Below are 26,650 nucleotides of genomic sequence, written 5' to 3' on the forward strand. Positions count from 1 at the left end.
CTGAAGGAAAACATTTCCTTCAAATTTCTCTCTTACCCTTCAGTTTAGTTCAGTGTTTAGTGTTTAGTTTAGTGTTTAGTTTAGTTTAGTTTAGTTTAGTTTAGTTTAGTGTTTAGTGTTTAGTGTTTAGTTTAGATTTTAGTGTTTAGTGTTTAGTTTAGTTTAGTTTAGTGTTTAGTGTTTAGTGTTTAGTGTTTAGTTTAGATTTTAGTGTTTGGTGTTTAGTTTAGTGTTTAGTGTTTAGTGTTTAGTGTTTAGTTTAGTGTTTAGTGTTTAGTGTTTAGTGTTTAGTGTTTAGTTTAGTGTTTAGTGTTTAGTGTTTAGTGTTTAGTTTAGTGTTTAGTGTTTAGTGTTTAGTTTAGTGTTTAGTGTTTAGTGTTTAGTTTAATGTTTAGTGTTTAGTTTAGATTTTAGTGTTTAGTGTTTAGTGTTTAGTTTAGTGTTTAGTGTTTAGTGTTTAGTTTAGTGTTTAGTGTTTAGTGTTTAATTTAGTGTTTAGTGTTTAGTTTAGTGTTTAGTTCAGTGTTTCGTGTTTAGTTTAGTGTTTAGTTTAGTGTTTAGTGTTTAGTTTAGATTTTAGTGTTTAGTGTTTAGTGTTTAGTGTTTAGTTTAGTGTTTAGTGTTTAGTTTAGATTTTAGTGTTTAGTGTTTAGTTTAGATTTTAGTGTTTAGTGTTTAATTTAGTGTTTAGTGTTTAGTTTAGTTTAGTGTTTAGTTTAGTGTTTAGTTCAGTGTTTCGTGTTTAGTTTAGTGTTTAGTTTAGTGTTTAGTGTTTAGTTTAGATTTTAGTGTTTAGTGTTTAGTGTTTAGTGTTTAGTGTTTAGTTTAGTGTTTAGTGTTTAGTTTAGATTTTAGTGTTTAGTGTTTAGTTTAGATTTTAGTGTTTAGTGTTTAGTGTTTAGTTTAGTGTTTAGTGTTTAGTGTTTAGTTTAGTGTTTAGTGTTTAGTTTAGTGTTTAGTGTTTAGTGTTTAGTTTAGTTTAGTGTTTAGTTTAGTGTTTAGTTCAGTGTTTCGTGTTTAGTGTTTTGTTGAGTGTTTAGTTTAGTGTTTCGTGTTTAGTTTAGTGTTTAGTTCAGTGTTTCGTGTTTAGTGTTTAGTTTAGTGTTTAGTGTTTAGTTTAGTGTTTAGTGTTTAGTTCAGTGTTTAGTTTAGTTTAGTGTTTAGTTTAGTGTTTCGTGTTTAGTTTAGTGTTTAGTTCAGTGTTTCGTGTTTAGTGTTTAGTGTTTAGTTTAGTGTTTAGTGTTTAGTGTTTAGTGTTTAGTTCAGTGTTTAGTTTAGTTTAGTGTTTAGTTTAGTGTTTAGTTTAGTGTTTAGTGTGTAGTTTAGTGTTTACTGTTTAGTGTTTAGTTTAGTGTTTAGTTCAGTGTTTAGTGTTTGTGTTTAGTTTAGTGTTTAGTGTTTAGTGTTTAGTTTAGTTTAGTGTTTAGTTTAGTTTAGTGTTTAGTGTTTAGTGTTTAGTGTTTAGTTCAGTGTTTAGTGTTTGTGTTTAGTTTAGTGTTTAGTGTTTAGTGTTTAGTGTTTAGTTTAGTGTTTAGTTTAGTTTAGTGTTTAGTGTTTAGTTCAGTGTTTAGTTTAGTGTTTCATTTAGTTTAGTGTTTAGTTTAGTATTTAGTTCAGTGTTTAGTTTAGTGTTTAGTTTAGTATTTAGTTCAGTGTTTAGTTTAGTTTAGTGTTTAGTTTAGTGTTTAGTGTTTAGTTTAGTGTTTAGTGTTTAGTGTTTAGTGTTTAGTTTAGTGTTTAGTTCAGTGTTTAGTTTGATGTTTAGTTTAGTTTAGTGTTTAGTTTAGTGTTTAGTGTTTAGTGTTTAGTTTAGTGTTTAGTTTAGTATTTAGTTCAGTGTTTAGTTTAGTTTAGTGTTTAGTTTAGTGTTTAGTTCAGTGTTTAGTTTAGTGTTTAGTTTAGTGTTTAGTTTAGTGTTTAGTTTAGTTTAGCGTTTAGTTTAGTGTCTAGTTTAGTGTTTAGTTTAGTGTTTAGTTTAGTGTTTAGTTTAGTGTTTAGTTTAGTTTAGCGTTAAGTTTAGTGTCTAGTTTAGTGTTTAGTTTAGTGTTTAGTGTTTAGTTTAGTGTTTAGTTTAGTGTTTAGTTCAGTGTTTAGTTTAGTGTTTAGTTTAGTGTTTAGTTTAGTGTTTAGTTTAGTTTAGCGTTTAGTTTAGTGTCTAGTTTAGTGTTTAGTTTAGTGTTTAGTGTTTAGTTTAGTGTTTAGTTTAGTGTTTAGTTCAGTGTTTAGTTTAGTGTTTAGTTTAGTGTTTAGTTTAGTGTTTAGTTTAGTTTAGTGTTTAGTTTAGTGTTTAGTTCAGTGTTTAGTTTAGTGTTTAGTTTAGTGTTTAGTTTAGTGTTTAGTTTAGTTTAGTGTTTAGTTTAGTGTTTAGTTTAGTGTCTAGTTTAGTGTTTAGTTTAATGTTTAGTTTAGTTTAGTGTTTAGTTTAGTGTTTAGTTTAGTGTCTAGTTTAGTGTTTAGTTTAGTGTCTAGTTTAGTGTTTAGTTTAGTGTCTAGTTTAGTGTTTAGTTTAGTTTAGTGTTTAGTTTAGTGTCTAGTTTAGTGTCTAGTTTAGTGTTTAGTTTAGTTTAGTGTTTAGTTTAGTGTTTAGTTTAGTGTCTAGTTTAGTGTTTAGTTTAGTGTTTAGTTTAGTTTAGTGTTTAGTTTAGTGTCTAGTTTAGTGTTTAGTTTAGTTTAGTGTTTAGTTTAGTGTCTAGTTTAGTGTTTAGTTTAGTGTTTAGTTTAGTTTAGTGTTTAGTTTAGTGTCTAGTTTAGTGTTTAGTTTAGTGTTTAGTTTAGTGTCTAGTTTAGTGTCTAGTTTAGTGTTTAGTTTAGTGTTTAGTTTAGTGTCTAGTTTAGTGTTTAGTTTAGTGTTTAGTTTAGTGTCTAGTTTAGTGTCTAGTTTAGTGTTTAGTTTAGTGTTTAGTTTAGTGTCTAGTTTAGTGTTTAGTTTAGTGTTTAGTTTAGTGTTTAGTTTAGTGTCTAGTTTAGTTCAGTTCAGTTCAGTTTAGTTTCACATACAAATGATTCAAACTGAAAAAAGACAGGAGAAATCCACACTGTGGGTGAGAAAGAAACCTGGAGGAGCTTCAGAAAACGTCTCAGCTCAAAAGAAAACCAGAAACATGAAGACGACAAACAGAAACCAGACGACACCCAAACTCAACTCAGACAATAAAAAATACATGAATGATGAGTAAGGGAAATAAAACAGTTCATTAAAATTATAGCTCTGATGCAGGGAAAATGAGAGTGTGGGTCTTTAAAAAAAAATAGACACGCACCAAGTCTATTTTGATCTAAAATTTGCCTCTTACATCGTCTCAGTCACATTAAAGACTACAAGTTTAGCATATGATGTAATGAATTGTACTGAAATGAATGCGGGCCAAAGGTAGAATACTGACATTTTATTAAGCATGTAATGTGATGGGTGAAGGGATGATGGATGGAGAGATGGATGGGATGTGTGGGCGGGCGGAGGGATGGAGGGATGGATGGATCAATGAAAGGATCAATGGATGGACGGATGCTGGATGAGAAGCAATTTAGATGGGAATAAGGATTGGAAGGATGGACTGATACTGGTTTGGGTGGATGGATAGATGGGTGGATATTAGATACACACACACACACACACACACACACACACACACACACCAAGTGTAATTCCATATCTGGCCGCTGGTGGGAGTCAGACTGATAAAGGACGTGTCTGCCTCTCTCCTACAGTCTGGGTCCAGGCTCAGCTTTCCATCTGTTATGATGATTATTGATCAAGACCAGATTAGTGTCTTAATATGCGGATCTCTGCCCCAGCGTCACACGATCTGGCAACCCGGCGCACATGATCAGGTTGAAAATAAAAGCCTCAAATAAAAGCCTTCATTTCTGCCCTTATAACTCTGTAAGTTTGCAGATGCAGCAGCAGCGGCAGCAGCAGGTGAATTTATCTTCCTGTACGGCTTGAATCCAAACCACATTTCATCCTGACATCTGACGTCACGCACCTGATCCGCCATGTTCACGCGCCCACGGTTCATTTCACTTTTTCTAATGTCTAGCCTTCCCGAAAACTCACCACACTATCTCCGAAAATACTCCTCCTGCTCAATAGTGAGTTTGTATTGACCTTAACTCACTTTATGGCATTTTTATTTTCTGTGGTATCACTATGATAATCTATAATATTCCTATAGGGAGTTACAGTTTTGCTGCGGTGTGTTTATCCTTGTAAAATGTATTATGGGATTATTACTGTAGTTGTTTTTGGTTCCCAACCCAGTTTGGTGTCCCATGTGGATTATACGTAGCTGAATATGCTATGAGGCTTGGACGCAGGCTCAGTGTGTGTGTGTGTGTGTGCGTGTGTGTCGGGGCTGACAGCAATGATGTGAGCGGACATGATGCAGGTGAAGGTTTTAAAACTCTTGTGACTTCTTCTGACCGCATTTGAAATGTGAAATGTGAGGACGGTGATGTTGAAGCAGTGTTGGAACATGAACTCTCTCAACCCTCAGCCGAGCTGCTGATTGGACCGGAACACTGTAACGGTACTTCAGTGCAACCTGATTTACCGCTTCAACAACAAACCCGTCCAGCTTGAACCAGCTGGTATTCAGCGTTCAGAGATTCGTGATTCGTATCGGCCAGCGGTGGAAAAATATAGTCTAATGGGGCAATTTAATTGCCAGCCATGCCACCCCTGATTGACCGGTCTGCGCTTGCGCGGCGAAGAAGAAAAACGAGAAAGGATGTCGTTCACAGAAGTAGAAGAAGTAGGGAGGTCTCACTCTGCCGCTACTTCTGGGAACCATAAATGTCTGCTCTTAATGTATGGGGAAAAAATGTATGGGAAAATTGAAAGTTATGGTCTACTGTTGTAAATGTCTTGCGTCAATAACGATTAAAGTTTATTTGGACCAAATTGCACACCAACTGAAAGCACTGGTACCCATAGCTAAAATTAAGATTTTTGTGAGGAATAGCCTAGCTTAGTTTTAGAGATACAACTTTGTTACAGGTCTGTGCCAAGGAGGTGCTATATCTGTGCCAAATCAATATGGTAATGACTATTTGTGTGAATAGCAGGAGAGAACATGAGGGTTTATGCTGACTTTTGCAGAGTGACCAAGTGGGACAGTTTTTATAGAGGTTTAATTGCATCAGAAAACTCCCAGCATCCCATTCCATCTTGCATTACAGAATTGTTAGTGCACAAATGATGGCTAAATATACAACAATCTGGCTAACAAAAAGGAAAGAAAACTGAAAAAGATACAAGCTGTGGGTGTGGATTCATACAGTGATAGTATAGCCAAATGTGAATAGACTCATAGATTTGGTTCCAATTTAAGGCTGTCTAGCTAGCACCTTTACCCCTATGTTTCTTTTGCCTGAGTGCCTTTAGCCTTCGCCTCAACTCCAAATCACTTGTAGCTTAGGAAGAGTCAGCTCAGTTAACTTATAGCTTTGTTAGCTAGCTAGCCAGCAAGCTAACTTAGTAAATAAAATATTATTATTATGTAACTACTAGCCACATTGCCTTATTCACACAGCGGCCATTTTGAACACTTGTGGTCCTGCATGGAAGAGCAAGTACAGCCAAGTCCTGTACTGTTGTGAACCAAGATGCACATCATAAGCATTTATCATTTCATAGATACCCCACTGAAAAACAGATTAGAAACAAATGGATCTGAAGAATCCAGTGGGATAGGTTCACATTTTAAAGTATTTGCCCCATTCACTAGCAATCCAGCCTAGGTAGCTAACTAGTAGTTTACTAACTAGTAAGCTACTAATTAAGATAGCTAAATAACCTCCCTAAATTCAAGCAGTCATTGTGGTTTGTTCCTGATATTGCTTGCTAATTTGCTAACTGTTAGGCCTATCTAATGTGTGTTGAAGTAATTATATGGCAGTCTCCTGGGTAGAGTTTCCCCACCCTGATGGGTGGGGAAACTCAAAATGGCCGCCGTGTGAATATGGTCAGTTGTGCAACCAGACAGTGATAGCAAAGATGCTCTATGGTTAGTTAGCTAAACAGCAGGCTCAGCATTGGTCAGATGTATCAGTGTTGAAATGTTTACAGCACAGAAATTAAACCATGTGTGTTAGACACACTCAGCTCTTCCCAGCTGTTGTTGCCAAAGCTGTAGTGTGGGCGGCCGACATTGCCGACAGGGGACGTTACGTCACGTTACGTCACACCCTTTACTGAGTGATTCATCTTGTCAATAGACAATCTTTGGGCCGAACGTTGGAACGTTCTACGTTAGTGCGCACGCGCTCCCCGGGATTAATGTCAAGGCACAAAAGTGGCGCTACACCGTTTCAAGCTCTACTCCGGTAAGCGAATTTCACAGACATTTTTTTATATTTCCAATTTTACGCCTAATTAGTCAAAGTTTCAGCAACTTGTGCAGGCTGGCAGGCGGGTGTCCAAAGACTCTCTGGAGAGTCCTGTTGGGGCGAGAAGACACGTTTTGGGGACCAATTAACAGTTAATTTTATGAGATTTTCCCCTCTTCTCTGTGTGCTGTGGCTACTACCGCCTCTAGTCTCCAGTATTGTTCAGTTGGCTCTCTAATGGCGGACGGCAGGCAGTGCTGTTTTCCGTTGGGGGAGGAGGGGGGGCAAATCTTAGCTCGCTGTGGAAATACTGGGTTCAAATCCCGCTTTGGGTCGCGATAGCAGCCCGGCTAGCTCCTGTAAACACAATACGGAATTTTCTTTGAGCCTTGTTTACCACCGCATGACACAAATGAAGGCAGTTCATGTGATATGTAACGCGAGGGCGCCCCCTGCGGTAGCCACGTATATTTGCCACTGATTGCACCAGGGTGGTCTCTGTGCAGGGTAACTTTCCAATTAAAACCCCAGCGTCACAGGTATCATAAAAAACAGCCTTTTTATTCGGATTCCGGGTCGGTTTTGGTGCCATTGGCATGTGTGAGACTAGAAAAATGCATACCAATTTGAAACTGGATAAATGGGGGTTGGTAGTGAAGTAAAACACGTTGCCAGCCGCTGGGGATTTGTTTTTGAGACTCCGACTGCTTGCCCTGCGCATCATTTCGCGGTTACTAGCCTTTATTCCCACGATTTTGACGCGAATAACTTATGATTATTTTTCTAGTATTTAACAATGGCGCAGTCTGTGTCTGCTCTCCTCCCCTCGATCCGCCGCTAATCCAATGGCTGTGTGCGCCAGGAAGGACGGGGTGGGAGCGGAACGGAACACCCTGAACCACGTTTCTGGTTCCCAAGTTGGCTCTCCAAAAGCCAACCTAGCCCCCCTCTAGCCGGGTTATTTATGGGGGGCTGAGCAGCTCAGGTAGTGCTAGTTGTGAACCGGGACTCTTCTGAATCAGAGGAAAGTTTTGGACCTGCTCTCCATAGCCAAGTTTGCTGTATATTCATATTAAAGGAGAGAGAGGGACTGCTCGGATCAGGTTGGGTGACAGCGGTATCCGGGTGCCTGGACCGGATGGTGGAGCTGTGGTCCACGCCATGGAGCGGAGCTTCTACCCGGTTTTATAATCAAGGGCACGGCCAGGGGGAGTTCAGTGGCCCCCAAAACGTGGTAGGCAGGTTTTCCATGTGTACTGAGCCGCTAGCAGGCAGAGGGAAGCCGGCAGCTGTGTGGAGAGGAGAATAGGCAACATATAGTTTCCATCCGCTGCCAGGTAACCGGACTGGACCATATTTCAGCACATCAGCTGGTTTAGCGGATGATCTGGTGGCTGCGCATTACGCATCACTTACCAGTGACATAAGCCTTATATAATATTAATTACACGCATTTGATGTGAATATGTTATTAGCCGCTTGTCTACGTTGAGGCTATGATTAATGCGCAGTTTGATGCGCAGATTGGTGCATGTGCCCACCTTGTGACCTGCTGGGAAATGATGTCGATTTGGCTTCATGCGCAAATTGATAGGAGTGCTGGAAAGGTAGAGCAGCACCTATGATGATGATGATGATGGTGATGATGGTGATGTGGCTGGGCTTGGTCTGGCTGCCATTTAACTGCTTGTCTGCTGAGGGTTGCATGGAGCCGGTCTCCCCAGCAGCAGCCCACCTCCACCTGGTGCTGGGAGCAGGAAGGTTGCATGTCAAAGCTCATTTGCTGGACTGGACCCCCCCTTCCTTCTCATCCACGTGCATGCAGGCTGGCTCATAGCTCTGCATTGCAGTCTGAACTGAGTCTAGACCAGGCTATTTTTTCCCCTCAGAGCACCAGTGACTTGCTTTGCACAAATTCCCTTTGTGGCTATAATTCCAGGCAAAAAAACAGTGATGCATTTTCTTTGCAACTCAGCTTAGCTTTGGGGAAGTGTTGCACACTGGGGGGGGGGGGGGGGGGGGGGTCGGTACCTTTGGATCCTCCCTCAATATTTTGACACAAATGAACCCAGTCAACCCCTCTATCCAGCAGTGATGTGCTACAGCAACATATATCCCGTCTCTAAACAGAAGGTTGTTGGATTATTACTTTATAGAATACAGGCCTGGCTTTGGTTACGTTGCAAAGTAACTGCCTTGGGAAAGAGTGAAATCCTAGACTGTTTCTGAACAGTCAGGAACAGCTCATTGATCTCGAACGTCACCCCGTTTTGGATTGTGTTTCCTGTCACATGGTCACTGTGCAGAAGCTACTTTTAAGCTGTTAACCAAAGGTAGAAAGAAACTGATAGAATTGCACTCTGGCTAATGACCTCCATTATGAATTCTGCTTAAAATCATTTAAAATACTACTTTGTTGATCATTTGGAGTTGATTACATTTTAATAAACTGAATGTTTTTTAGGATGTTTGAAGTGGGGATGCACCGATGTATCAGCAGACCATCTGTATCGGCCAATATTGGCTTTAAAAAGCAATATCCGTATCGGTTTGATATTATTTTTACTGCCGATAATTGGTTGATTGTTTTTTCTAGGAGTTTGCAACAGAATGAAACGTAACATGGTGTTTTGTTTAAAAACTACTTGATTATCTTAAGATCGGCAAATCTGAAAAGCTTCTAAACTAAGATTCTTGCAAAAATGCATATTGGTATCGGCCGAAATGGGCGGGAAAATATCGGTACTGGCCTCAAAAAGCATAATCCTAGATTGATGTCTTATAAATTTCGGTCATTTTAGTGTGATCAGTGATGCAGTCTTTTTCCTATGGCTAGTTTTGGTTGGTTAGTTTTGGTTGCATCCGGACAAACAGGCTTGTATACAACTGGGTTAAAAAAAAAAACAATACAGCATGATATTCTGAACTGCATGTATTTAAATTCTGATTGTATGGACTGATTATGGTCAAAGTCTCACGTTGCTTATATATATTGAATGTTTTTCATGACCTATCTTTCCAAGTCTTTACATCATGAGGAACACAGTCAAAGCCGGTCTCTGACTTTTATTCCGACATCCTCACAGTGATGTTCAGTGCGGGTTTAAAGTCGTCAAATACATCAAGTCAAAATGGCAACTATCAATATTTTCATCTCCATTTGAAGGATGTAAAACTGAAGATCAGCTCATCATTTTCTGCCAAATGGTGGGTCTTGAAAATGGGGGGAAAAAACTGTCGTCCGTTTCAGGGTTTCTCTCCAGGTCTGGAAGCATACGGAAAATGAATTTGATGATTTCCAGTTCTTGAGAAGTTTGGGAATTGTACGCTGTGGAAAGTATGGAGAAATAATATTTTGCAGTCCTGACGCACGTGACATTTTTACATAGTTGTCAACACCACTGTGATTTCAAATCTGGTGATATTTGCTGTGAGGAATAATCTCCAGTCATGGGGAGACGGAGCTTAGTTTGCAGCCATAATGTGACACTTTATTGATCCCAGTAGAGAAATTGTCTTTTCAGTCAGGCTCAGCTACAGCACAGCGCCCCCTGGAGCTGCTGGGGCTTCAGTGTCTTGCTCAAGGTAAAAAACAAATTAGCATCCACTGTATTGAAAACCAGCCAACATCTTCAAATCCAGTCAAGAAGTTAAGGTGTGGAGTTTTGAAATGTGAAATATGTAGGAAACCTGAATGCTACCCGTTTCCTCCAAGATATGGCTGTAGTGCTGTGATGTTGTGCTGGGTGCACCCTACACCGCTGGAGCCAAAATGGCTGCCGTGGAGCCGAGGCGGTGACCTGGCAGCCTCTGTAGGCCAGGCTCTGTCACAACACTGAGGCCTTTCAGCTGCATTCAGCCTTTTCCCATTCAGGCTGACTGTTGGGGTGAAGAACACACCAGCTACATCATGGATCATTGTCTGAATGTGTGTGTGTATGTGTGTGTGCACCTGTGGGTGTGTGTGTGTGTCTGCTGCAGCTGTCAGTAGTGATGTGATGTGTGGCTTACCACCTCACTGCCATGCAACATAAAAAGGAGCACGAACAGTTTGACAGAAACGGCTAAACATTCTTTGTTTGGATGGTGCAGACGCTCCTAAAACAGTTTTTGATATTAGCTCTTGATGTGGCACCATATCAGCCTGCACTTTTATTTTTTTGGACCCATCCAGATCTTTTGGAAATCCACATTTGAGAACATGTGGTCGTGGATGTGGCATTTTCCATATTTAGCACTGTATCTGGTGGTAAACAGTCATTTATTCTGAATGAGGACGGGTGATGTTTCAACCGTTTCACTCTTGCGTTGGCCAACTCAACAGCACCCAGATGTAGAACACGGAGAGCGAGTCCCTGTGGTGGTGGTGGTGGTGGGGCTTATCGTCACTACGGCAACCAAGGTGTAGCTTCACCGGTTGCCAGTGGCAACAAGAGAGAAGCTGTTGGTGGAGCGACATGCGGGGGGAGGGAAGGAGAGAGAGGGATGAGAGAGAAAGCAGGTGAGAGGAGGAACGGAGCGCCGGCTTGTCGGGGGGGGAAAAGGTGCAGAGAGCAGGAAGGGGAGGGGAGGAAGAGGAAGAGGAGGGCGACAGGAAGAGGCGAGGTGAGGCAGGGGGGGGGGAGGAGGGTGAGCAGCGTCGCCCCCGTTGCTGGGCAGGCACATTGCAGCTCCGAGCGTCTACATGGAGACGCTCGCTCTCCACTGTTGCATCCATCCAGCCTCAGCCGTCCCTCCGGGGTTTCAGAGACAGTTTCCTGTGGTGAATGAAACCAGAAATGTCTGACTTGGCAGTGTGTAATCCCAATTTTCCCACGAGAAAGAAACTGCGGCTGTATCTGTGTTTATTTTCTGTAAAAGTGTATGGATTGATTCAGAAATATGAAGTCGAATGGTTAAGTTGCAACAATTGGCTTTTCTGACATTCATTACTGTAGGTTCATTTTTTAACAGCTAAACTGCAATGATTTGTGAAAAAATATGGTTTCCAATGTTTATAAAGGATGGAAGCTATGCTTTTGTAACACGAGTGTAGCGGTTGGGCAAAAATTACAAGATTTTGGAGTATTTTCAGGAAAATGCTGATTCTGCAATAAATCATGAGATTGCGGAGCTGCAAATTTCTGGAGCGGCTGACTTATCTGTACGGCTGCAATTAATCATATAATATATATATATAATGTGATATTTGCAGATCAGAATATTTGCTATACTGAATTTCATACCATTTCATTTCATTTGGAATCCCGCTCTAGGTGAAAATCATCAAGATGTTGACATAAGGTGATTGCTGGAGACCAATTCTGCTCCTCAAATACCAGGTGAATAATCGTATATTAAGTGTGATCACAATATCTAGTAAAATAACCAGGATCATTTTGCTGATGATCATGCTGCACCTCTTGTCCATGCAACTCTAATACACAGCAGATATGAACACTCAGAAATGGCTTTCATTCTTTGTCTGCTCTCTCTGCCTTGTCTACACTGTCTGGAGCCTGTGTGACTCAGATTTGATGAGACACCCCCCCCCCCCCCCACAGGGGAGGAGGTTGAGCACGGGGCGTCTTCCTGTCGTCTTCCTCTTCCTCCTGTCCCTTTTCTAACACCTGGCTCTATATTCATCCTCTCACCTGCCTCCACCTGTTCCTTTTTAGGCAGCGTGTGTGTTCACCACATCAGTCACCTTGAATGGGGAAAGTTTGAATGCACCTGAATGGCCCTTAGCGATGTGACACAGCCAACAGAGGTTGCCAGGTCACTTGCCTCAGCAACGCCACGGCATCCATTTTGGCTCCAACCATGAGCGGAGCATCCAATAAAATCAAAGCGTTCTAGCCGAGCCTGGGAGGAAGCGGGTGTACTCTGCAGTGGAAGCCTCAGATCTGGGACACGCAAGGTGGAAAATTAGATGGATTTTTTTTTTAAATTGTGTAAAAGCAGCCACTGATGAGGAAGAGGCAGGAAAGGTGGGAGCGGTGAGCATGGTAATGAATCCCCAGCAGGAGCGAGGAGGTTTGGGGGGGGGGGGAGCGTGCCCCTGGGGAGCCGCGCTACCTGCAGAGCTGTCAGACATCATAAAACCAATCGTCGGTCCTTCTGCCGCTGCCTTCACCTAATTGTCTCTGCCTTTTGTTTGTGTTGCCAGGTGGTTGCCGTAGCGATGGACGGGGAGTCAGAACCCAGGCCTGCCGTAGCAGAGGAGGCGGGGGAGCAGGTGGAGCCCGTGGACGCCGCTCCCTCCCCCCGGCCGCGGACCACGCCCCCCCCAGAGGAGGCCGAGGAGGCGGTTTCCACGGCGACAGAGGAGGAAGCCCCTAAGGAGGGCGTGGCGGAGGACAACGACGACGACGTGGTTCTGGTGGGGGAGGAGGCCCCCCAGCCCGCCGCCACAACCCCGTCCCAAGACACGCCCGGCGCAGACTGCGCCGAGCCGGCCGCTGCCGTGGCAACTGTCGCCGCGTCCACGGCAACGATGCCTTCCGAGTCCCCTGGCCCCCCCGCGTCTTCCGCCACCTCCACGGTGGCAGCGGCCCCTAAAACTGTGACCACAGCCACAGAGCCCATCGTCATCGATGACGAGGAGGACTCTGAACACAAAGACGCTTCCTCCCCCGCTGCAGCGCCCCCTGCAGGCTCCTCCCATTCGCCAGGCGTCCTCAGCAGCACGGAGCCAGATTCAGAGATCAGGATTGCCAGTGTCACCACGTTAGGGTCCAATAGCCAGAAAGGAAGCTCCATCTCCATGGCGACTGCCCAGCCAATCATGATGGAGGTCCAGGCGGACATGAACCTGATGATCACCTCGGTGACGTCGCTGCAGGGCGGGGCCACGGCCATCATGGCGGTGAGAGTCGCCACATCAGATAGTGCTTTACAGTGTTTCCTTAATGTTCATTGAAAAATGTAAATGCAATGAAAATTAAACATCTGGCCTTATTAAAAAACAACAATGACAAGTGCAGTTGCAGCATTATTGTCCAGGGTTCCTATACAGGTCTGGAAAGTTTGGAAATGTATGGAAAAAGAATTTAGTAATTTCCAGGTCTTAGGTCTAAGTTTGGAAATTGCACAAAAGTATGGTAAAATATTGTACTGTCCTGATATACATACAACTACACATTTTCTGTGATTATTGACCCCAGTCTTCTCACAGACACTAAAACCCTCCACTGAAACCCATACAGATTCATTTAATTTACTGTAGGTGGGTTGCAGGCTCCTTAAAGTCCCCATGATGAAACGGCATCTTCCTTGATTTGATGTATTTCCTGTTGAAACAGGATGTTGGGGCGGGACATAACGCAGGGAGGGATCATTCAAAAGTGTAAACCAATGGGAGATCAGTCAGGGAGAGAAAGGCAGTTTTATTTGATGGGAGGAGTGTGGAGGGGCGGGACTGTTCAAAAATCTGTGGTGGTTTTATTGGTTGCAATTTATATTTATACCTACTATGCGCAGCATGAGGTCACTATTAAAGATCCACTGTTTTCCAGGAAGTAGAAGTAATGGTAGTTCATTTCATGGGGACTTCACAGGTGAGGCGGGTTTCATTGCAGGTTTTACTGACTGCCACCGCTGAAGCTGGTTGAGTAAAAAAGAAACAGGAGGGACCTCAAGCATCTTGTGTTGTTTGTCTCTTTGGTTCTCTGTTTCATCACTGTGCAATCAAACTAATGTAAACCAACTTGTGTGTCCAGGCAGGCGAGGGCCCGGCGGAGGAGAACGGGCTGCAGATCAGCGGTGCGTTCAGCCTGAGTCACGACACGTCAGCCGGCCGACCGACCGCCTCCTTCAACCCCGGCCGGGGCTCCGGCTCCACCGGCCAGCCGGTGCAGAACGGAGACACGGGGACGCACAGCAGAACTGGTAATGGATTCATCAGTCTTACATGGACAAAGGTAGACTGATATTCAGACTGAATGTCCATTTAGTTCCCACTCCATCATTCAGCCTGAGATTTCCTCTTCGTTAGCCGTTTTCTGTGTGGGGGGGCTGATTTTCCCCGAACCAATCACTGACGTATCTGAACCAATCACTAGTGACTGACGTATCTGAACCAATCACTAGTGACTGACATATCCGGCCGCTCTGATGTTACTTCAGCCACACTGATGCAGTTAACCTCTACATCCATGGTTAGCCAGACATTTACCAACTGCACCAAGAATGTTGTCGATTTGACAAAAATATTGTTTTTGCATAGGGATGCACCGATTGTGAAATTCTGGGCCGATACCGATGTTTAAAATAACAATTTGGCCGATAGCCGATACCGATGGTTTTTTTTGTTTGTTCATTAGCTATGCTGTAGTTAGCTCTCCGCCAAACACTGTAATTTCCTAGCCTGAATGGTACATTCAACACACCATGACATCGCCAAATGCCCAAATTTCCTAGGCGCACTTGAATGCATCACAATGTGATGCATCATCGTTGAATGTCATCTTATTTGCCGATAGGCCGTTGACAGTCAACAAGGCGAATATCGGCCGATACCGATGTACGGCCGATAAATCGGTGCATGCCTATTTTTGCAAAAACAATGTTGTGCTTTCAACAAATCTATTCTGCCCTAACGGCAATGAAAAACCCAATCCGACCGCACGAATGGTTCAAACTTTAGTCCCGCCCACAAAGCTTCTGATTGGCTCGATTGTTTCTCTGAGCGAGAACAAGCCGTTGACGAGGGAAACACCAGACTCTCTGAATCGCTCCACAAAATCTGAAGAGTGGAGGGACGACATTCAGGAGTCTGGACCAGGCTAGGACAAAGGCTGTCCTGCTGGCTAGCTCACTCTCTGCTTTGATTATCGACTCAGAAAAAAGAAGTCGGCTAACTTACCTGAGGTAAACAGCAAAGGACGCTAAACCCTGTGTCGCTCTTCTCTTCTCTTCTCTCGCTCTGTGTGTGTTTAGTTCGTCCACAGCGACTAACTTGTGGGAGGAAGGGAGCGGAGGAGCTGATGGTCTGTGCATCAGATGAGAGCCAGCCAGCTCACTGTAACATGATGGCAATTCGACTTGAGATTAAAAATCTAAAAAGCCAATGTGTGGGAAACCTTGGTCTCAATTAGGGGGATTCTTCCTTCTCTGTCTCCCCCCCCATCATGGGATTTAAGTTTAAGTGATGGATTTTTACATAAAAGTCTTGCCTAGTGCAGCTTTGACACGTGTCCTGGCTGAGGGGATTTGATGGAGCAAAAACACATACATCCAGGTGTAAATACCCCGAAGACACATTGAATTTTTAATCGCCTAAAACTAGTTAATCCAGTCCACATAAAGCAACTACATAAACACATCCAACCATGAAGCACACACAAATGAAACTGGTGGCAGGCAGCTCAGATATTAACATACTTTTAAAATACATATAAAATACATATATACTCAGATCTTTATAATACACTGTCAGGATACAAGTGGATAGGCAACAAGTGAGACGTGATTTTTACTGTCGTCATAAAGGATGTTTACAAGAGAAAGTGATGTGCACAGCAGACTTTTTTAATTTCAGTGTGTACACAGCAGGTTCATGTTGATGCCAGGTGTAAAATGTGATTCAGCCAAGTCCTATTTCAGCACAATCCGGATAAGAGACGCATGTTAAAGCCAGGTGTAAAGTCTGTGTGTCCAGTGGATAACTTTTTTTTTAGCTAGCAGCGCTAAACAGATGCTTTGAGGAAGTGCTGATCTTGGTTCTTTTGCTAATAGTTGGAATATTTTTAACTCCTAGCGTCAGGTGCTCTCAGCACTAAAACATGTTAATTTCTCAGTGCAGTTGAGGGGGGGAGGGGAAAGAAATAAAAACCAAAACGCAGCAAAACAAAGTTTACTTTTACGGTTATTTTCTTTTTGAATAAGTTTTAGGTTTTTTTTTATTGTTTTATATTATTTAATTGTTAAAGTTTCTGTGTTTTTTTTCTGTGCTATTGTTTTAGAAACTTTAAACTCAAACTTTTGCCGTTGTGAAACACTTTGTGGGACGCAGGAGAAAACTGACGAGGATCTTTCCTCCCCCCCATCCCCCCCCCCCCCAGACTCCTGGATCTCCCAGTCGGCTTCATTCCCCCGCAACCAGAAACAGACCGGGGTGGACTCTCCGTCTCCTGCCAGCTCCCTCCCCAAACCTCCAGGCCAGTCTTCCTCCTCTTCTTCCTCCTCAGGCGCCCAGCCACAGCCCAGGACAGTCAAGGTGAAGCACTGTGTTCATTGTGGTCCTGTGTAAAGCAAGGCACTAACTTACACTGCCAGGGTTAGGGGTTCAACTTCCTTCAACTCAGTGGGTAAACCACAAGCTCCAGTCCCATTTCTTTCTTTTGTTTATATCTGTTTTGTGTGCTTTGTTTTCTGCAAAGCACTTTGTGATTGTTAAAAGTGCTTCATATCCTTGACTTGAAAGTAGAAGTGCCTTAAAATAATCTCCAAAACGACGCCGTTGGAACCGATTCAAAAGCTTTTGCTGTTGTATCTGCTCATTGACTGTGGCTGTCTCATTTCACACCTGCGGGGAAATAATGAAATTCTGCGACTACAGAAGAGATGGAAGCAGCCGTAAATAAATTTCCACAACAGATTAACAAAGAACTCCACCGCTGTTTGTTAAAGTCTAACAAGGGACATACAATTGGCATTTTACTTCGCTTTCCACCTAAAATCGACTGTTAAGAAGTGGGATGGAGCTCATAACCTGCGCTCACAAAGGGAGATCCAATCCCCAACCCCATTCACTCATAATCTCTTGGATTTACAGCATTGTTTGTGTGTTAGTCAATACCCACTACTGTACTGTGCTGTACTCACTGTTGTCCAGCTGTACTTGGTATGGGAATGCCCAAAATTTGCACATTCCCAATTTTGCAAAAATTGGGAATGTGTTTTTTTTCCCTATGTTCTTTCATTGGCCCACTTACTTTCTCATTACCGGTGTTTTGGTGTTTTCTGTTCACACCCCTGAACAAAATCAACATTTCTTTTAACTGTGGCTTCCAACGCAAATTGTGCTATGATCATGTTTCTGGTGGCTCCGCTCATGACAAGCATACCTGTATATTTTAAATGCACATGAAGCCAAGGCAGGGAGGGAAATTACCACCAGGCATCAGCCAAATGCTTAAAAGTTTGTTTACCAGCTGCTTGGAAAGGGAGCCAACTGTTGTTTGGAAGATCCTTTCTGTGCTAAAAATCAGATTTGGCTGGTAAGATAATGAAGGTGGCTGGTGCATTTTTGAAGCTATTGGGGGGAAAGTTTTCTGCACCTGCTCCCAAAACAAAACCACATGGGTCCTAGGCTGAAAAAAGTTGTAAAGGGGCAATAATTAAGAGTTTTACTGCCCCACAGCACAAACTGACCATAATATATCTGCAGGGGTTTGTGTAGGAGGAGAAGAGTTGCATCTGTGTTTTTGCAGTTCCTCCTGGTAGCCGATAGATGTCGTTAAACGTCACAGATTACTTAATGCTCTTGTAAAACTCCCCCCGGCAGTAAGTTATTGATCTGTCTGTTAATTCCAGGTGACGTGTGCCAACTGTAAGAAGCCTCTGAAGAAAGGCCAGACGGCCTACCAGCGTAAAGGATCCACTCACCTCTTCTGCTCCACCACCTGCCTCTCTGCCTTCTCACACAAGCCCGCCCCCAAGAAGAGCTGCACCATGTGCAAAAAGTAAGACTCCGCTCTGTTCACTCAGGCTGCGTTCACATTATAGCCAAAACCAGATTTTTTTGCCTACATGTGACGCAGATCTGATGTTTTTTCAGAGCAGTGTGAACACCAAAGAACACATGTAATCTGATCCTTTTAAATCAGATTTGGGCCACACTACGTTCAGACTGCAGGCAAAAGTGGCCCAAATCTGATTTTTTTTGCTCATATGTGACTCAGATCTGTTTTTTTCGTAACAGTGTGAACAGCACAAATCACATGGAATCTGATCTTTTCAATTCTGATTTGGGACACTTTCATATGTGGTCCTTTGGTCCTTTGTGGTCCTGCGACTTTTACGTCACTCTAGATCGACATTCGTCACAATTCTGCATGGCGGGAGTCGCTCGGTGAATACAAACATGGAAGACAGTTGCGATGGAGGTAGTCAGTGGAGGGACAGTGAGGTGTTAGACCTCATAAGTATTTGGGGTGAAATTTTGGATGAAATCTGTTTCAGTGAAGCCATTCACGTCACGTCAAAGTGTGAACGTAGCGTGGTCCGAGATCTGATACACATCTGATATGTGTGCGATGCGATCTGAGTCTGACCGTCAGATCGGATTCATGTGGTGTTTTACCTCACGCTCCACAGCAGATCACTGTCGCTGTGTTGCCACAGTTCAGAAAAAGATGGAAGAAAGCAACAACATGGACGTTAACTTCATCAGCAGACAAAAAAGTCTCATCCAACCTTCACTGCAAATGTTCCTTAAAATTGACGCTTGGAGCACAATTTCACTTCCGCCAGCTTCCATGGTTTACTCTCTCGCAAATGTGACGTCATTTCAAGGTCGCCACGGGTCCTTGAAATCCTTGAAAGTTTGTGAATTTGAGAGAGAAAAAATCAAGGCCTTGAAAGTTTTTGAAAATAGACATAAATAGACATGGGTCATTGAAAGTGCTTGAATTTAGAGAAGTTGTTGAGAAGCGTTCACACATTCAAGCCTCTCTCTCTTTTTAATTGTTGTCTGTGAGCTTCTGTAAAGCCTGCTAGTTCTCATTATAAAAATTCTCAGTGTTGTAACAGTAATTAACCTTGATCCGTGTCTCAAACTATGCCGTGTTGGGTCCTTGAATTTGAGGGAATTGGGCCTGGAAAGTCCTTGAAAAGTCCTTGAATTTGATGTTTAAGAAGGTGTGGGAACCCTGCATTTGTACATGGTTGTTCATTTGCGCATCATTTACAGTAGAGGTGCGTTCATACTGATGTCAGATATGAGTCACTTTTAAAACATGAATGAGAACAGGTAAGACAATTGTGCATGTAGTGGTCAGGGTGGACTATAAAAAGTAGGGGTTCATCAGGGTTTTTCTAAGATACTAAGGGAGCCAATAAGCACCTCAGGGTTCCTCACCAAGAAAGAGATCGCTAAATGGTTTCTTTTTTTCTTTTCTTTTTTTTAAAGATTATTTTTGGGGCATTTTTTGCCTTTTATTAGAGAGCTGAAAGTGGAGAGTGACAGGAAAGACTGAGGTAGAGAGAGGGAACCACTGATCCACCAGGACACCCCACTAAATGGTTTCTTGAAGAACCCCCAGAGGTTTTTGAACCCCGTCCAGGTTCACAAACCCTTTAGGAAGGGGGTCTTTCCCCTCTTGTTGCAGCTTGAATTTGCCCTAAAGGAACCTCACCGCCTTTTACTTTGACGGTTGGGTTCATTACTCTGGTTGAACGTACTGTACATGTCTGTGCTTGGTTGTGTCTGTGCAGTGTGTTGCGGCGACATGCACTTCAACATGCTCCATGTTCTTCTACCTAATCATACATCATGCAATCATAGAAAGATGAGGAAAGTTTTCCAAAGTGCGGAAGTTCATGTCAGTACCTGTTTGTACATGATAGGATCCCTTAAGCAGCAGGTGATTGCCAGAAACTTCTTGTTAGTTTCTAGTTGTCTGTCCCAAATAACAATAATATAGATTATTTATATAGTACGAAAACAATTGCTTCACACAAACAAATGGTGATAAAAGCAAAGTGAAGACCATGTCCCATAGAACCATAGTCACACCAAGTTCATTAGATAAAATGTCAGATAAAACAAGTTTACATTAAAATAAATAAATCAAATTAAATAAAACACAAATACAAGAGAGTAGAGTGATTATAGAAAGGTCTTCTGATAAAAATAAGTTTTCAGAGTGTCTTAAAAGGAAACCAGATACTCTGAATGCATGTACTTGTCTTGTGTCTAGTGATTATAAACTCATTGCTGTTCACATCCTGAACCACAATGCTGATTATTTAAATATGAGGACACTTGGGAATGACAGGTTTGGGTCTCTGTTAATTACTGTGCTGCAGATTTTCTAGTGGTGTGACTTCTTCGTGTGTGTGTGTGTGTGTGTGTGTGTTTTCCAGGATCATCACGACTATGAAAGACACCATCGTGGCCCAGGTGGACTCCAGCGAGTCTTTCCAGGAGTTCTGCAGCACCGGCTGCCTGGCCGCATACGAGAACAAGCAGAACCCGCCCAAATCCGGCCTCAAAACCAAATGTACCGTCTGTGGCAAGCTCACCGAGGTCAGCCAGTTCAACACACACTCTTCTCTCTCTCTCGTATTTAGTTGACGTTTAGTTGACGTTCCTATCCAGAGCAACTTGAGTGCAACAGTAGAATAACAACAGTAGAATAAGCTTCGGTTCCTAGATGACCAAAAAATAGGAACCATTTGTAAGAAGTGTGAGGGTCAGAAGTGCTCATCGGGCATCATTTATTTTAAAAAGTATATATGTATTCCTTGATTCCATCGCATGATCATTCAGCTTTATCTTCATTTCATGAATCACAGCTTTGACTTGGATTTTGGTTATAAACACAAAATATGTGCGTAAGAATCTTTTCCTTTTTCGGTGCACCTTCTCTCCCTCTTTTCTCTCAAATTGTGTCTTTCATTATTAATCACTTTGTGTGCCTTCTCTCACCGTTGGCCTTTCATTGTCTGCATCCTCTCCCTCTTTCTCTCCCTTATTCCTTTCCTGCTCATGTCACTTTCATCCAAAATGTTTCCCTTTCTTGTTTCTTATCCTCCTTCACCCTTCATTCATTCCCCCTCTTCCTCTCTTCTCTTGCCTTTTCCTCCTTTTCTTCCTCCTTTTCTCTCTCTCTCACGTCAGTATGGCTTCCTAAGGCCCATTTCCACCGGGCCTTTAGCTCGGTCTCCATGGCCACCGCATGGAAAAACAGTCGACTCCAAAATGGAGGGCAGTTCCTCCCACCTCACAATGGAGCATTTATAAACATGCAAAATACACCGCTAACTTCCTCGCACTTGTTTAGGCTCATAATATCCCTCCATTCAGCAGTTATATGAAAGTTGACAAAGTAAAATTAATCTTTTTTTTTTTACCTTTATTTACCCAAGGAATATTTGCTAAGCATGCATGCTTTTTTTTCAGCAACGCCCGGCTTCAGGTTCATACAGTTCCACATATTCACACCTGGGAGCTGCCAGGTAAAACCACAGTCTGCTACTGTTGGACACTGAGCAGCTCCACTGCAGCAAGTACAGACCCGAGTGCCTTGCTCATGGTGTTGAGAGAGGGCAGAACATGAATGATCACTCCCGTTGAGTTTTTCCCGGCCCGTGTGGGTTTTGAACCGGCGACCCTCCGGCTGCACGCTTGCTTTTGGCACCGCGGTGTGGCCACGAGGTTAAAGAGACCGGCCTTCAGCAAGAGGAGCCAGGTTCATGTCCGCCCTGCCGAAGTGTCTTTGAGCAGGACGCCGAGTCGTGTTCAGAGGCTGATTCTTTGCCCTGACTTCCCTTTGAACTCCCTCAGAGGACCAGAGTTACAAACACAACCTATGATAATTTTACCGCTGATCTGGATAAAAAGGTCAAACCTCCAGCAACACTTGTAGTATAAATGTTTGTAATGTGTTTCATGATGACCCTGATGAAGGCCACAAGCCGAAACGCGTTGGTCCAACAATAAAGTTGTTCTTTATACTACAAGTGTTGCTGGAGGTTTGACCTTTTTTAGACCTTTTTCCCTTCTCCATGCACCTTGGAAGTAGGTGAAGTTGTGCCAGAAACCCCTACTCTGACCACTGATCTGGATCACAGTATTTAACAACTCAACAAGTGCTGACTGTCTTTGTTTCAGGTAGACAGCACAGCTTACCTTAATTACTCACACCTTAATTACTCCAATTAATTCTTGCGAGTTAATGCAGTGTCTAGGACTTGTTTTCCTATTTTCTAAGGCTGGCTGGCATTAGGCCCTTTGCACCTGTCTCTAAGATGTAAGCCAGGTGTGTGGTAGCCTTTCTTCTCAATACACCACGGCCTGTCATGGGTTATTGCTTAATTAATCGTCCTTGCCAATTGTCAGCAGGTTGTGTTGAATTGAACTGGCGAGTAGAGCCGATACACAAGTCTGTGAGTGGCATTATATTCATGTTCACCTTATATCTGAGTGTTGGTCAATGTCACACATCTCTGACATCTTAGAAGGGAGAAGTCACTCTATAGCACATGCTGTTACAAACACATGCAAGCAGTGTGAAGCGTACTGAAGAATTAGAAGTTTCACATTTCACAGTGCTGTTGGGTTTGATGAGATGCACAGGAGCAAAGCTGCTTTCTCCTGAATTGATTCTCCACAAAGTTAAACAAAGTGTGGAGATAGCTCTGTGATGCATGACTGTAAGGCTCCTGCCATCAATATGGCTCTCAGATTCAGGAGAATTGGGCGCAGTAAAAAAGAAAATTACCATTTACAAAACGTAGCCGGCTGGAAGACTTCGGCCATCTGCCCGGCAGCCAGCGCTTCGGAAATATACCGAAAGCATCGGTTTAATCAATTAGGCTTCCGCTGCCCCGTTCCACATTTTCTCTCTGTCCACAGATCCGGCACGAGGTGAGCTTCAAGACCGTGACCCACAAGATCTGCAGCGACGCGTGCTTCAACGTTTACCGCATGGCCAACGGGTTGATCATGAACTGCTGCGAGCAGTGCGGCGACTACCTGCCCAGCCGAGCCTCAGCCAACCACTTCCTGCTGGTGGACGGCCAGCAGAAACGCTTCTGCTGCCAGGACTGCATCAGGGAGTACAAGCAGGTACTGTGGGCCCGGCCAGAGGCTGCGGGTGTGTACGAGTTGCACAACTGGAACTTATGTCAGTCTTTCCTTTTATAAAATAGAAAGGGCAGGGACGCACCCCAGTGTTGGAGAGGTGCTGACTCGGCTACAGCAGGTCGACAAAACCTAGGAAGCAGCGGTCGCACACTCGAGCCTCGATGCATTGTGTATTTAATAAGACAACGTTTCCACAACACATGACCTCATCAGGGCAAGAAAAATAATGTAAATACGATCAAATTTATTACCCGGTCTTATTGCTCACTTACCCTACCCAGATATAAAAACTTTTACAATTGCAGTAACGACACAATTGTTCATATATCATGATATAAATATCCAAATAAGACTAAACAGTAACCTCTACTGGAACCGATCCTGGAATGGGACCAGATGTGAACCGGAGTCTCAGAGCCAAAATGAACCCCGCTCCCCACATCTACAAAATATTGTGTAGGAAACACCAAGGCTGCACGATTATGGCAAAAATGATAATCCCAATTATTTTGCTAAATACTGTGATCACTATTATTAATCTGGATTATTTTTAGGTTATTTGTTTCAGGAAACAATTTTGCCATTTCAGTTTTGCACCGTAACATATAATTTTCACTTTTTAACTTTTTTTTTTCAGTGCAGTATTTCTCAGTCGCAGCAGCTAGAAAGTCTTGTTTTCACTCTTATCCTCTTACTGTGGTCTTTATTTACAAAATTCAAACAAATAATTAATACTTTATTACTTTTGGGTGCAGCTGCAACCTGGAGGCAAACTTTGCACAGAATCTGGACTTGTTTGTCATCTGGTTTAAAACCAAAATATCTCCAAACAGCAGACAATGATCCACTTTTAGGGACTAAAATGACAATTTCATGTTCAGACTCGGAAAGATTTTCCTCTCTTAACGTCGGGTCGATCCGTTTTTTTCCACTGTGCTCATGGCTGTGTTTTTCCACAGATGCTCTATGTAAGGTTTCTCTGCTGCGTCTCCATCTGAACTTTAGTTTTGGTCACATGGTGCAGGTTGAGCATTCAAAGGTTGTGATTGGTCAGGCGTGATGGAAACGCTTGATGTACCACACAGAGACTTTCAGGGGAATTGAAAACACAAACACTTAAACCTAACCCTAACAGCAAATTACATAATTATTAATCAGGGAAACATAAAATAGCAATATATGTTCATTTATCTAATAGAGAGTGGGCAGTCCACTCCCCTCACAGCATTTCCTCTTTCCAGACAGTGGAGAAACTGAGTGTTGCAGGAATTAGAAGCATCACGGCCGTTTGTAGTTCTCTGGAAGTGCTTATATATGTGTCGGGATCCATGATGTGTAAATCTGTTAACATGGCAGGACGCTGGACGCTGGACGCCCCGGTACAGCGCACACCATTAAGGCTGAGTCCTTGGCACAGGGGCGCGGGTTCGAATCCGGCCCCTGCCCTGTGCTGCATGTCATCCTCTCTCTCTCTCTCTCTCTCTCTCTCTGCCAGGTCTTTCCTGTCTCTCCACACTGTAACTGTCAAATAAAGCAAAATGCCAAAAACAAAACACAAAAAAACAGGCAGTTTGCGTTTTTTACAGTGCAGTAAACCGACAGTTTTGTCCACCGGCCACAGTTACACAGATTTACCAGCCAGCTATGTATATGGAGCAGAGTGGGCCTCTAAATGATGGCTGGCAGGGTGAAACGAGACAGAGGTCACTAACCGTATCAACCCACAGTATCACAGATTAACCCGTAGTGTATTAGTGAGTATGATGCATAGAGCATGCACCAGCGCTCAGCTCACCTCTGGAGCTATTTTAAACCTTCAGTAATTCTGTTTTTACTGAAAGTGCTGGAGCTAAATATTGTTGCTAAGCAATATTAGCCAGAACTTACAGGCTGGAATTGTATTTGTTGCTTGGCAACGACAGCTCATTGAACACTCTATTAGGAAGTATAGGAAACCGGCCTTGCTGATTTCAGTGGTGAAGCTCGTTGTAGTTTGGTGGCTCCGGCCCGGCTGAAGGATGTGAGCCGGTCTTTCTCGAGCAGCTGCTTCGTCAGGCAGTAAACCGTCATGTGGACGTCCTGTTCTGTTGTAAAAACCCGGGCGGCTGGTAAAATAGGGTTATAGTTACAGTATCCTGTACTATTGTAATATGCTTTGGCAGCACTCAATACTGCTTGATCATGCCAATAAAGCTTTCTCTGAATCTGAATCTGAAGCTGAAAGGAAAGTGGCTGGAGTATTCTGGGATGTTAAAAGTTCCCTGTCCTGTTTGGGGGTTTACTTTGCTTTACTTTACTTTACTTTACTGTGTGTTGTCTTTCTACATCCGCGACCCTCTCTGCCTTCTTCATTTCTAAATAAAGAACAAAAATCCACAAGGCTGACAGACTATCCCCTCCTTTAAATAGAAAAATCACTCATAACCTATGCCAGCAAGGGTGTGGGGAAACATCATTTGTGAACAAGTCAAAATTTAGTTATGTCGCCCAGTTTTAAAGTGGCTTTTAAGCACTAAAATCAGTTTAATAACCATGTTTTTGCAACCTTTGAGAAAATTACCTTCATATTTCACTCAGGCATCCTAAAAACTCTCTTGTTAGACTGACTTAGTAGGAAAAAACAAATAAAATAAAATGGTGACAGGGAAGGTCTTACTGTCGATACATTTTAGTTTCTACTACTAGTATCACTACTAATTCAAATACTGCTACTACTACTGCTGGTAGTCACAATGGTAATAATAAGAATAAACTCTTTTTATAGTGCTTTTGTTTCAAAGTAAAGTAAAAGGAACTAAACAAACGTGTCAACTCTCGGCTGTAATAAAGGGAAGATTCATGCTGTTGACTCCACTGATGCCCATATTTACCATATTTCATCACGGCGAAATTCAGAAATCACACTGGATTCCTAACAAACAAACGAAAGCTGCTTGTTCCAAAGAAGAGGATCTGTGAGGATTTTCTGCCATTTGTCATCATCTGTTTCTCTCTTTCTCTGGCTCCTTTTTTAATGTTTTCGTGGTACACGGTGTGCCGGACATAATGCGTCATGGAGGAGTCTGTCTGTCTGTAAACAAACACAACAACTCAAAAACAAAAACTTAAAAACTTCATACTGACACCACACATTCCCCTTTATAGAGCAGATGATGTGATTGGATTTTGGAGCATCTTGCTGTATGGTGACATTAGGGCTGCAACTAACGATTATTTTCATTATCGATTAGTCTATAAATGTCCATCACAAGTTCCCAGAGCCCAAACTGATTCTTCAAACTGCTAAATAAACCAAAAGTATTAATTTTATAATGATATGAAACAGAAAAGCAAGTAAATCGTAGCATTTGTGAAGCTGCAACCAGCAAATGTTTGGTATTTTTACTTAATGAATGACTAGAACAATGGAACGATGATCACAATTATAATAGATACATTTTCTATCGCTCGACTAATCGATGAATCGGCTAATCGTTTCAGTACTAGTTGACATAGAAATATTTGCTAATTTGAGCATTAAGTTAG

General features: G+C 42.6%; 1 protein-coding gene across 1 annotated transcript in view; it reads left to right on the forward strand.

Annotated features, from left to right (window-relative positions):
• Window positions 1-7,526: 7,526 nt before the first annotated feature.
• The window catches only part of zmym2 (zinc finger, MYM-type 2), a 47,059-nt gene continuing 27,935 nt past the window's right edge, over window positions 7,527-26,650 (forward strand). Inside the window, exons 1-7 of the mRNA XM_078286015.1 lie at window positions 7,527-7,564; window positions 12,479-13,177; window positions 14,031-14,199; window positions 16,374-16,528; window positions 17,848-17,996; window positions 20,401-20,563; window positions 22,895-23,107. Of these exons, the coding sequence (XP_078142141.1) occupies window positions 12,494-13,177; window positions 14,031-14,199; window positions 16,374-16,528; window positions 17,848-17,996; window positions 20,401-20,563; window positions 22,895-23,107 (1,533 nt within the window). The 5' untranslated portion in view covers window positions 7,527-7,564; window positions 12,479-12,493. The remainder of the gene's footprint in view (window positions 7,565-12,478; window positions 13,178-14,030; window positions 14,200-16,373; window positions 16,529-17,847; window positions 17,997-20,400; window positions 20,564-22,894; window positions 23,108-26,650) is intronic.

The sequence above is a fragment of the Centroberyx gerrardi genome, chromosome 10 (genome assembly GCF_048128805.1).
Source record: "Centroberyx gerrardi isolate f3 chromosome 10, fCenGer3.hap1.cur.20231027, whole genome shotgun sequence".
Lineage (NCBI taxonomy): Eukaryota > Metazoa > Chordata > Actinopteri > Beryciformes > Berycidae > Centroberyx > Centroberyx gerrardi.